This window comes from Trachurus japonicus, chromosome 8, assembly GCF_045865225.1.
Source record: "Trachurus japonicus isolate A0001 chromosome 8, Traja_1.0".
In the NCBI taxonomy this organism is placed as follows: domain Eukaryota; kingdom Metazoa; phylum Chordata; class Actinopteri; order Carangiformes; family Carangidae; genus Trachurus; species Trachurus japonicus.
In genome coordinates this window covers 8,392,077-8,405,070 of record NC_140914.1, presented here as the reverse complement: position 1 = coordinate 8,405,070, position 12,994 = coordinate 8,392,077, and the positions used below count along the sequence as shown (strand labels likewise).

Here is a 12,994-nt window from a genome sequence, read left to right as displayed (position 1 = left end):
TGCTCGTTAATTGTGTTGTAATGAGACGAGGGAGTGACTGTAGCACGCAAATGCAAATGTTATGAATTGAGGAGGGAGGAGGACTTTTTGAGTGACGAAAGCGAAACCCACACGTAGTAATTTAGAGGACGCACAAACACTGGTAATTAGTGTTATATCCAAGTTTTTTTCTAAACAGAAGTATGGCTTTTAATGTTGGAAAGTCATCAATCAGAGTTGTGAATCTGGAGAGATGATGGATTTCATGCTGTGTGATTACAGATTTACCCACGCCAATTCACTTTGATGCAGCAATTTATGTTATGTCTCCAGTGGGACTGCTTCACATAAGGCTGGGTTTAAACTGGAGTAAATGGCACCTGGTGATTAGAGGCTCCACTATGTTTAAATGCTGAAAAAAAATGATTAGAAATACTAATCATACATCTGTCACAGTTGTTTTTCTAACATGCAAATATATCCAAATACTTTGGGCAAATACTGTATCTCTCTACGATAGTGAAGAGGTGCTCAAAGATCAGTCTTGCATGGAACATATGTAGCTGGGTAGAGAAGCAGGAAGGGCGGTTCAGCTAGTTTATTTGTTCATGTATTTCTTTCGTCTTCATTATTACAGGACAGAGGGGAGAGACACATGCAGCAAAGGGCCACAGGTTGGAGTTGAACCCATGGTCACTGTTTAGTTAGGACAGATCTTACATGATAGCAATTGAATCAGGTCAACTGGACTTTGACATGTTTCCACTTACATGATATGTTTTCACTGGGTTGGCCACTGTGGGGCCTATTATGCATGTATTTCCTTTTTTTTTTTTAACATTCTTTATTTAAAATTATGCATAACAAGACAGAAAACAAGACAATACACAACAACCAGGGAATTAGTGTGTCAGCAAATATATCTGGTTTCAGATCTACTTCACAAATGGACACCCCACAAAACAAAATCCCACATTGGGGGGAGAAAATACACTCGACAGATGACCTCTACAAAAAAACAACAACAACAACAAACAAACAAACAGAAACAACTTCTCAAGACTAGCTGCTACCATTTCATCTGTCTGGCCATCCAAAATGGGAGATGACTGGGGCCCACAAAGCCAAAAATGAGTCAGTTTATACATGAAGTTTTGCAGTGATCTTTTCCATAAAATAAACTTTCTTCATTCTCTGTTGCCATTGTTGAAGGGTGGGATGTCGGGGTTTGAGCCAGGACAGGATAATCATTTTCCTCACCACAAGTAGGAGAATCTATGTATGTATTTCTAAAGCTCACCTCTCTCCCAAACCCTTTAAAGGCTCATAATTTGCTGAATTTCCATTTGGTACTCAAGAAATGAATGCAAGACAACCAAGAACACACCATACACTCTTCCTGTCTGGCTGGGGAGTTCCCTCCATGAGTTACTTTAGATATTATATCGATTTGATAAGTAAGTTTAAAATAAAGTAGTAGAAGTAATTAAAAACACAACGGCATGAGTATATTTGCAACCACATTATAGAAACTCGCAGAAGCTGAACTAGCAGAGATTATAGAAAAACAATTGTTATCATTATTTAAAGGGACAACGATGAGTTTGTATTTGGTTATAAAAAAGTCTCACATTAATGTGGATGAATCTACGTTACCCACACTTGTTAACTCATTGAGTGCCGCGCTCCTTTCCAAAGTTTTAGTCAAGTGTACCGGCAATTTAGACAATTTTTGACGATTTTTGTAGAGCCACAGTGTATTCTATATTATTGCCACCAACACATACTATGGCTCATTTGAAAGGTGAAACTTTCTGCTTCAAATGGCCACAAACCGTTTGTTTCTACGTGCCTCTGTTCCTGAGAAAACTCAAGCTAAACATGGCTGGTTTTCACCAAAATCCCTGCTTTTTTTCTAGAAAAGGAGATACAGCGTTTTTTATGAAAGGTGCTCTGTTTGTGCCTGCTGGGCGAGCCGACCAGCGTTTCCTTACTTTCGGTTTCGTGGGCGCTACCCGGCGGGTCATGATAAAAAGAGAGATAAAGCCACAAGCACCAACACAAGCCACTGGCTGGAAGCGTTGGCATGAGACCTGCAGAGAGAGACAAACAGGAAACAAAAAAGAGGCAGCGGTCAATACTGTATATTGTTTTATCAAAATATCTAAAGTTCCTGAAAATCTGATTTCAGTCAGCTTCAGGTGGTCCCACTAACATTTTCTCTGTGTTCTGTTAGTTCTCTGATCATCTCTGTGAATCATGTCAAGCTAGTTTTTCTTTTATAATTTAAAAACCAGCCGAGTTAAGACAACGGACTAGGATTTAAGGGAATCTGTTGACAGAACAGATTTGCGCCTTGTCAGACGGGTCACGCCTCAGCGTCGTCCATTAGTTCCTGATAATGGACACCTCATCGGGCAATGACGGGCATTATCTCTTGCTTATACAGTACCATGGTCTGGGTGAATACTCAATTCTGATTGGCTGCAGGGTGTCCATTCAAAAGTAATAATGGAATTTTTTTGTGCATTAACATTATCATAGAAAAGACGATATTCATAATTTTAATAGGCTATTTGCTACCAGCAGTCTATAAATATTAGATATATGTCATTTACATTTATTTTGTATTTTATATTTACATTTATTATACTTCTATAGCAGTAGTAGTGTGTGTGTGTGTGTGTATATATATATATATATATATATATTTTTATATTTATATTTATTCACTAAATACAACACAGAGCAACAAATCTCATTTTAGAAATTGTATCTTACCATGACATGTAGCAGCCGTGGTAGCTCTTCAGACCCGAATGTTTCAAAACAATCACAGTGTAGTCCGCATCATCATCAGATATGATGTTTTTACTCTCCACAGTGAAAACCTCAGCTGGAGATAACAACAATGCATTCTGATGTAAGAGGCATGATATTTCTCTCAGATTGACAAAGAAGCATGAGGTGATGTTTAAAATGACTGAACCTTCCGGCCAAAATCTTTTTGATTCAGTATAGCCTTCAGCTGTCATGAATTGTCCAAGTCTCACTTCTGAGCCTATTTCTGCTTCATAGTCATAATCTGCTGACCAACTATACACAGTCTTGCAGCTGTTTGGCTGCATCTTCATGGAGCGCATGAGCAGGAAGTGAAAAGATTTGAAATTGAAGTCGTTCTCATAGACGCTAACATTCACACCTCTTGTCTCCACTTCATCGTTGAAGATGTTTCGCAAATCATCGCCCCCATTTACAAACGCTGATAGCGCAATGATCTGTAGTTTTTCTCCTTCTGGCACCCGCTCTGAGCAGCGGACGCCCCACTGCCATGCCGATTTGACTCCCACGCTGCGTTTTAACTCTTCTTCCAGGAGATCCAAATCAGAAAGCTTCCTCTTGGCCTCTTCACTGCACGTATCGTACAGGTCATCAACGGCATTTGGGGCAGTGTCCAGTCGTTTAGTTACCTGTGCAGCCAGCTTTAATGAAGTATAGTAGAAAGATGTTTTTTTTTTCCCCAACACATCATAAATTGTAATAGTGATTTATAAGAGGGTTAATACTTACTCTGTAGAAGACAGCTGTGAAAACAACTGTAACAAGAAGCAGTTTTCTGGCGTCCCACATTTTAAATGATTCCTTCTGGTTTCTGGCTCTTCACTCAGACCTCTGTAACAGAAATGAGACCAAACTGTTGCAGGACCGAAACTTGAACAGAAAGATTTGTGATGCTATTCAGAGTCCAGGAACGGGATGGCCTGGTTTGTTGCCCGGATACCTTCCAGCCTCCCACCCCTACGCGCACACACTGAAACACACACACACACACACAAGATACAAAATTAACCTGATTTAAGTTTCAGCTGTAAGTTGTGGAGGAGATCGTCAAAATGTTGAGAGGCAAAGCAGAATTAATTTCTGGGAGGAGTAATAAGAAACTGCAGGGTTATCTGTTATCTGTTTCCTGTCAAAGGAAACGTCAGTGGAGCCCCCTGAGTCTGCTCATTTGTTTCCCTAAATAGAGGAACAAAAGGTTAAGGTTAAGGATACTTTATTGGTCTCCACCAGGGAGATATTTGTCTCGAAGATAGGGAACGAGTTGCAACACATAAGAAAAAGACATATACAGTACATAAAGTACAAAACAGGAAAAGGCACCGACCACCTCCTCACCTGCTTCCATGCTGCTTTCCATTGTTCACTTTTTCTGTCACATGGTCTCAGCCAGGTCTGTCAGGTCAGACCCTCAGCATCCTCTAAACAAAGAGTTTAGGCTTACACCATCAGGAAGGAGGTTGGCCTTACCTATTATCTATCTTATCTATTGTAGATAGATATCTGAGATTATTCAACACACAAGCAGATACTTTTGTAGAACAATTTTAATAATCTTAGAATTATTGAATTACATCACATAAACCAAAGTGAGTGAGTGACAGAGAGACATTTTTCAGTTAAAAAAAGGGTTTCTCTGCAGCGTCTTGACTGGTCTTCAGAAATGACCCGAGTCAAGGCCGAGTAAAAATGTAGTCGATTCAGAGACAAAACCAAGACCTTGAAAATATGGTCTCAAGACCGGTCTAGAGTACTACAACACTAGTGATAAAGAGACGTGTCTGAAGCAAGTTTTTGAACTCCAAAAAAAAAGAAAGATGAAGAGTTGCTGAGTGCAGAAAAGTGAGAAAACCTCCTCAACATGTGCAGGATTACAGTCACTTGGCGCCACGGAGGAAACAGATTAGTGCTTCGAACCAGCTCTGGATTGCATCATACTGTACTGTATATCCAGCCTGAGCCCCTTTTCCCCTGTGTTGCTCCTCTCACCTTTAAGTGGCTTCATTTATGCACATAGATTGAGTGGAGAAAACATTTGTTGATCTTCCTGTCTGCCTCCGGTGGGATTTTACTCTTTTTTGCTTTTGTTAAACCTCTGTGAACTGCAGAGAGCTGCAGCCGCTCTCTGGGGAGTTCACACCACACAGCCGCTGTCAGTCAACACTGCAACGCCGCTGCAGGACAGAAACGCTGAGACTGAGTCTGTGTCGTCTGGAGCATCAGTCAGTCTGTCCACTACATGTGTCAGGAGGAGTGAGGGGGGGTGGGGGGGGGGGGGTGGTTTGGCCACTGCAGCAGAATCTGGGCTCCGGAGGTCAAGGACAGGTTCAGGTGGATGGATTCAGTATGAGAGAGACAGATTAGTGCGCCGTGTAAAAAAGAAAAAAAAAAAAAAGTTATGTGCACTGTAAGATCTGATGCTCTGTCCTATTTCATGCTCTGAAGGTTAAAGCACCTCAGGCCAAACCTGTGGTGAGGAAAACTAGCTTTACTATTTCCAATACGCATCATTTTGAGGATTTTTTTTAGATGCGGAGATGTGGATTTTTTTTTTTTTTTTAGAGGTCTAAGTGACATAGAGTTGTTGTTTCAATAACTTTAGAATGACTTTGTTATTGTGTTTGTCTTTAAAGTGCTCTTAAAGTGACACATTATTCGACCTGCAAATCACAGACTTTAATGTGAAGTGAAACTGCATTCACTCAAACACACTAAAAAAGTATTTCACCTCTGTGTTTCCATTTTATTCCACCTTAAGTTTCTGTTCTATTTCACAGACAACAACAATGTCAGGTCCAGTACATTTACTACAAGTTACTAGTTACTGTGCAGGGTTTTATGCTGATTTTACTATCAAATCTTTGATGCATTGTTATGAGTTAATCCAGCCCAGCAGCACCGTATGTAAAGTAATTAAAGTTTCTGTTGTTAACATCAGTTAACGCACCAGGAAAAAAAAAAATCCTGTAATATATTTTCTGCATAATGGGAACTGTTAATCTTCATAATTTCTCTATGGTCAAGAAAAATGTGAATGCAAAAGAAATATTTTACCATTCATTCATTCACTGCTTATCCTCCTCTGGTCTTGAGGGGTCTGACATAGGGCAAGGGAGGGGTACCTAGGGGGGTCTATCACAGGTCTAGGGGCAATTTAGTGCCTAGCAAGAAAACTAGAGACTTTGAGTTGATGAGGGTTTCCAGTGTTGGACCAAGAGCATGAGGGTTTTCTCTGCTGAGTGACAGATAGAGGAGCAGCAGAGAGCTGTAGTGGGCGTGGTTTAAAAACAAAAACAACATGTTTACGTATGATAAATTTCCTCATAATTTCTAAGCATGAGATTATTTCATAGATGAGTTAGAGCCATAAACTGCACATCTTTAAATCAGACGTCTGGGGGTGAGAGAGGAATAAACATAGAAACAATCATGTACACAATAAGGTGTTGAAAATAACACTTCTCCAAAGCATGAATGGGTCTTAGTGTATGATGTAATAACATGTCTGTCAGACTGTAGCAGCTGAAAATGTCCTGGAAAATGATTTCAAGAAAAGAGTGGGAACCCTGAAGTTTTTTGCTCTTTGTGCTTAAATAATGTTTGAATCCTTTTTTTTTTTTTTTTTTTTTACACCAGACCTGTTGCCACTGACGAATGGTTTTACTGGTTTTGGACCTCAACGTTCTGCACTGATCCTTTTTTTTTTCTGATCGAGAACTCACTAGTCCATTATCTCAGTTGTGCACCCACAGTCAGACACGTGTGTGTGTGTGTGTGTGTTGTCACAAGTTGTTGATATGATCCCGTCGCAGCAGGCGGCCGCGGCAGTTTTGTCTGCAGGTTTATTAGCTCGTCAAACTCGTGCACATGCAGACAAGTTGGCATTTTCCTGCCGAGCGCATTAAGCAGCATGAAACAAATGAGCTTTTTTTTTTTTTATATATCTCCACTGTTTTACATCAGTTGAAACTCTAAAAGTATCAGCAGCAGCAAACCCCAGAGTAAGATCTGGCCTCACAAACACATGCACGATGAAGACTGATGATGAAGAGACACACACACACACACACACACACATACAAGCGAGGACACACACTCTTTTATTCCAGTGCCTATAGTTGGGATGTGAACTACTACCGACTACAAGACACAGACAGAGTCCAGCGCTGCTCTCTACAGCAGTGTGCAGGTTGTATGCTAATGAAAGGGTGAGCCCCAAAGGTGAGCACGGGGACTGAGATAATAGAGAGGGAAGGATGGGAGCAGGAGAGGAGGAGGAGGAGGAGGAGGGAGGGAGAGGAAGACAATGGAGAGAGAGAGAGAGAGCAGGGGACGACAGGAATCCTTAAATGAAATTAATTTACTCTTCTCATGAACTGCTGTGGAGAGAAAGGGGGCGGCTGGAGCGCTGAAGAGAGAGAGAGAGAGGAAGAGAGATTAGGGGAGAGAGAGAGAAGTTGACTTTAATGGCGACATGGCTGGCGTGTGTGTGTGTGTGTGTGTGTGTGTTTGGTGGGGGGTTATTTCCCCGTAGATCTCATTAAAGGCTCCTAGTCCCTGTGCACTTGGCCCTGCAGAAAAAGGCCAGAGGGAACGAGATAGAGAGAGCTATAGACAGAGTGGAAAGAAAGACAGAGAGAGAGAGAGAGAGAGAGAGAGAGAGAGACTCTTATTCCTGCATAGATAAGTGACAGAGCTGTTACAGAGAGATAGGGAGGAGGGAGCGAGTGTAAGGTAGAGATAGGCAGGAAGATAAAGAGCAGCATGGACAGAGTGAGTGGGCGTGTGTGAGTGGGAAAGTGTGATCACAGCTTTAGGAGGCAAGACTGAATTTTAGGTCTGAATAATGATGAATGCAGCCGCAGCAGCAGCAGAGGAGCAGGAGGCTTCAGAGCCGCGCTCACGTCTCTACATTAAACTGAGAATCATATCAGAGCTACAGGTTAAATATAAAAGCTGCCACTTACTGTACACACGCTGGTATTTTGATTATGTGTCAGTGTTTCCCCGATGTAAGACGTGAAAGTAGTATTACACATTCATATCATATCATATCATAGGATTCCTGTTAGTAACCTGTTACAGTTAAACTCTGATCGGTTTATTCTCTCAAACACAAGACGACCATATTGTGGTTGAAAAATCACACCTGAGAAACTGCATTTCTACAAAACAAGGGATTAAATCTGCAGGAACGATATTGTAATCCAAGAGTTTTTACAGTAATAATTGTACCATAGAGATTTGTGTTGAAAATGAGTGAGTAGCGTCAGATCTTTTTGGTCTGAAAGAAGAAATCACACTTAAAAGGATAGTTCAACATTTTGGCAAATTCACCTATTGCCATAATCCCTATAGTTTTAGGAGTAGGTTTGTTACCTTTAATGTCGGTGCAAGCTGTTTTTAGATTGGCGGAGCAGAAACGAGGCACATGGTACTTTCAGTTTTCTCCAAAACGCTCTTGTGGGCAAGTTGTGACCTGCACATTCACCACGCTATGAAATAGTCATGTATAATTATGTAACATTACAACACACGAAGCAAATACTCGGAACTACTTGCACAGTGGCTCAAGGTGGGAGGAGTCTAATGTTGAGCCCCGCCCACATTGAGCCACGCCCCAATCTGTGGGCTGCAGCCAGGGCCTGTGTGGAGGAATACCGAGGAGTTAGTTAGTTAGTTCCAGATAAAAATAAACGTTTTTCCGACCAGCTGATGCATTGTAAATCTTTTCTTACTATCCTACTCTTGAACTGGTGTATTATTTTGAGATGGAACTTTTCGTAGGTGGTGAAAATACGCTGATTAATTGTACCTCTTTACAGTGTTTCTGTACAGTGTACTGCCTGTGTCTCAGTGCATTGCGATGCACCAGTGTTTCTCAGTGGGGGGTGGGGGGGCAAAGACATCTCTACTGCAGATATTGTACTTAATGGCATTTGTTACTCATACACCCCTACTTCAAAAAAGCTGAACTATCCCTTTAAAGAGCTCGATTACACACTGAAATTACTAGGGCTGCCCCCAAATAGTCGACCAAGCACTGGTCGACCAAAATTTCATTGGTCGATTGGTCGCAGGAAAAAAAAACAAACATTTGGAGCCGTGTCTTGTCATAATTAAGTCAAAATCAATATGACTGAACCGTAGATGAAAGGCTATATGACTTTTAATTTGAAGGGCCAGAGACAGGAAGTCGTGACACTCGCTGTCAGTTTGTTTGTTTGTTTTTTACACAGCAGAGCAGGTCCCTATTTTTTTTACTACTTTTTTCTTTTTTGTCAAAAGCGACTTTTTCCGATGTTACAAACGTTTCTGGCCGATGTGATTAGTCGATTAATCACCTTAAATTATGCCTTTTGGTCGACCAAGAAAATCGTTGGTCGGGGGCGGGCTGCCCTAGAAATGACTTGATAATTGACCTGTTTCTTTTACATAATTGTCCAATAAGGCAGATTCTGATTCTGATATTTAATACACTGAACAATGCATTATATCAGTAGGATATATTTTAAGTTATAAAAAGTAAAGTAGCTCCACTTGAGTAAAAGTACTTTTTCAGTAATGTACAGTTTGCAGGTGCATCATCATCAGAAAACAGAAAACAAATATATAGATACAGAAGATAAGAACTTGCCTGTAGCTTGTTTTCCATTGTAGTCGATCAGATGGAGAAGCCGAGTCCTGCTGATTGATCACAAACTCAAAGCCAGCGTCCTATAACGTGTGATTAACACATCGTAGCATTGTATTGATGATTGATTGATTGATGATGAAGTTATCCCGTTTGTTTGCTGAGTTCCTTCTTAGTGAAAGCGGCCTCCTGGCTACAGACACACAGCAGTGGGCGACCGCCCTGCAACACCTCTACACTACCTGTCTGTTATCCGCTGAATAATTTAGTCGGTGTGATTTCCAGCTGAGAAATACGATAAACGCTTTTGGCTGCTTGATCATTATATTTCACTGAAAACACAGCACTGGTGGGAAGAACATTTACTCAAATGCTGCTCAGTTTTTTTGTTTTTTTCACTCTTTTCCTCTTGTCCATTTCATTGGAGGAAAATTTTCTTCTTCCTTGTCCACATTTACTATCCGACATACAACAAGTGACTTTTCAAGTTCAGATATTGAATTTATAAATAAACCAGTGGCCCTGAATCTTTCCACGAGGAGCAGCGTCTACTTCAGGGCCTGTGGTTTTTATTCAGATCATTTTATTCATGATAATTCAGTTCAAGAACTTTACTGTTTTCTCTATATCAGCGACAGGATGTCTCTCTCTGTCACTTTTCATGCTGAAAGTAACTTAAAATAGGATTTTGAATCTCAGACTTTTAGTAGTAATGGAGTATTTTTATAACATTACACAGCTGCACCATCAAAACACAACGAGCAGCGGTTGCTGGTGCTTGTTGTTGTCATTAACTCAGTGAGCTGTGATGAGCCAGAATGTCTCACATGGATGAGATGAGTGAACAACATCTTGGCATTTATGTGTTTTTATGTTTTGGCGCTGGAACAATATTGTCATTGAACACGGATATTATACAATCCAACAGTTTGGCATTCAGCCTCAACAAATTTCACACTAAGCCACACCACTGCAGGCGAAGTTGTAAGGCTGTTTGTGACTATAAAAGCTGTGATTTTAGTTCGACACACTCTGCACAGCCTGTTCTATTCAAATAATGATAATAATAATCATAACAATAATAAAAAACCATGTTGGTGATGTGAGGTGAGTCAGTGGGAAAACCGTCTGTTCACACGTCCAGGTCAGGTTCAGTCTCAATCCACCGTGAGCCCTTATTGGCTGAAGGATCAGTCATAACTCCTGGAGGGATATGGATCAATAAGCAGAGCGGCCGCCTCTGTAAACCAGTTTGAGTCTTCGTTAGTTTATGCTAATTACCCGTGTTTCTTTTTCTTTTTTCTTTTTTTTCTCCTAACAGTGCAGGTTGACTGTGGGAACATCTCGTCTGAATCCTTAACCTTCATTTTCTCCCGCTGTGACTCTGATTCATTTTGGAGTGTTTTGCTCCTTTGATGGGACTGTAAGCGCAGTGTGTAGGCTTGTTCATGCATGTGTGTGTGTGTGTGTGTGTGTGTGTGTGTGTAAGCTAATCTAATAGAAACAGACACACCTCTTCATCCTCTTTCACTCTCACACTCAAAATCTTAGACATTCCCCTCCTTTTTACTCAGCTCTCTTTTTGCCATGCTGCTGTAACACACACACATAAACGCACACAGACATGCACGCATAAACGCGCGCGCGCACGCACACACACACACACACACACACATGTACAGGCATATAGAGAAGAAACCCATGCACACTGCACCGATGCCACACACACACACACACACACACACACACACACACACACACACACACGTACAGAAGAAACCCATGCACACTGCACCGATGCACACTATCACAAACGCACAAGCATAAGCGCACGCACACCCTTCCCAGTACCCCATCTCCTAGGGAACACAGGGATGTCTCTATGGCAACAAGCAGCTTGCTCCACTAATGAACCGGTTGCCATGGCGACCGGGTTGGCTGTGCGCGAGCGGAGACACTGAATAAAATAGAGGGAGAAGAAGAAGAAAAAAAAATGTTATGTTACTCCTCTGCACAAAAACCCTCCGTGCAGGGTTTTTATCTCTTTTCTTTGTAGGACACACACTCGTGCACACACACACACACACAGAGAAATGTGTGTGTGTGTGTGTGTGTGAGGAGATTAAGATGAGTGACAATGACTGAGCCAGTGTTGTGGGTTAGCAGAAGTGTTGGCTGCACTGATGAGAGGCTGTGAGGCAGTAACGCAGAGCGAGGCAGGGATCTGCAGCCGGCCGGACCGCTGTCCTACTACCGCCGCCGCTGCCGCTGCTGCTGCTGCTGCCTCAAGGTCAGAGAACATCCCAACTCCATTTCAGCCAGAGAGAGAGAGAGAGACAGAGAGAGAGAGAGAGAGAGAGAGAGAGAGAGAGAGCAGTGCCAAAAACCTTATGTCAGCCATCTGTGGCCTGAGCTCTGTTCCACTCTGCTGACGGAGCCTCGGAGCCGCTCGGCTTTTTGGCCCCGGAAACACTCGGAGCTGCTGCACCAAACTGACATTCACATCCTGTCTGCCAGCCAGGGCCACCAGGAATCACCCCCCCAGTCCTCCCCCAGTCCCCCTCTCCCCTTCTCCCCCCTCTCCCCTCCCTTTACTCTGCTGCTGCTGCTGCTGCTTCTGTCTCCCCCTGCTGGCTCAGAGTGGGAACAGCCTCACGGTGCTGCAGTCAGTCAGTCAGTCAGTCCACCACCGCCTCAGACTCAGACTCAGACTCCAGGACTCTGAGTCTGTTCAGGCTCCTCAGACAGAGCGATGGGTCGATTGATGTAGTTTTTCTACACACAAATGTAATATTGTTGTTTTCTGTGTAAGAAGAAGCTGAATTATCAGTGCATCAATGAACAAATTTTACATTAAAACTACGAGACCTGCATTGAGATTGAGAAGACGTCTGAGGCTCAGGTGATTGTTACGTTGTGAAGTTGTTTATTCTGACACACTGATGCATAAACATGAATTCAAACCTGTAGCTGTTTGAGTGGAGGCTGCTTTTTAAACTTAAAAACAAAAAACGGATAAAGTTCTGTTACACCTGTATTCATACTTTCCTAAATCATTGTTTCTACTCATATTTATCTGAAACAATCTGTGTGTTGTATTTTAATCTACTTGGTGACAAAACAACAACAAATGTATTCGTCTGAAACATGGTGGAAAAACTCAAGTGAAGTCACAGATGGTCCGCCTGCCAAAAGCTACCACGGATCATTTCACCCCATATGTGATGAATTGCAGCTTGAGATCCTGAGGCAGAGACATGTTGAAAAGTTGAACAATATTTGATACTTTTTCACAAACTCTGTCATAAAACGCTGCGATTCCCCCTTCAGTTAAGAGTAACTAACTAACGTCTGGTTAATTTTTTTGCTTCGGTCTTTCCTTCTCATTAATTTTTTTACTTTTATATTTTCTTTCTTTTTTTCATTTTAAGAAAAAATGACACAAATAACCAGGTGGCAGTAACATACAACCCATCAACATCACAAACATAAGGGAGGACAGAAAACAAAGACAAACACACAAAAAAAACATACATTTAACGA

The 12,994-nt window shown here is 41.8% G+C and overlaps 2 protein-coding genes across 3 annotated transcripts in view; one reads left to right on the top strand and one right to left on the bottom strand.

The window, feature by feature from the left end:
* Window positions 1–12,994, top strand: part of shank1 (SH3 and multiple ankyrin repeat domains 1) — an 88,476-nt gene that overhangs the window by 14,388 nt on the left and 61,094 nt on the right. The window lies entirely within an intron of this gene.
* On the bottom strand, window positions 706–3,875 carry LOC146982553 (erythroblast NAD(P)(+)--arginine ADP-ribosyltransferase-like). 2 transcript variants are annotated; one of them, XR_015036344.1, is made up of 4 exons: window positions 3,550–3,875; window positions 2,761–3,461; window positions 992–2,072; window positions 706–744 (listed from the first exon to the last, which is right to left on the bottom strand). XR_015036344.1 is itself a non-coding variant. In XM_085785374.1 (3 exons), exons 1-3 carry the CDS (start codon window positions 3,607–3,609, stop codon window positions 2,003–2,005), a joined length of 831 nt encoding a protein of 276 aa, XP_085641500.1. In that variant the 5' UTR covers window positions 3,610–3,875; the 3' UTR covers window positions 771–2,002. The 2 variants fall into 2 exon arrangements, 1 of the variants encoding a protein (XP_085641500.1); XM_085785374.1 differs by lacking the exon at window positions 706–744 and having other exon boundaries at window positions 771–2,072.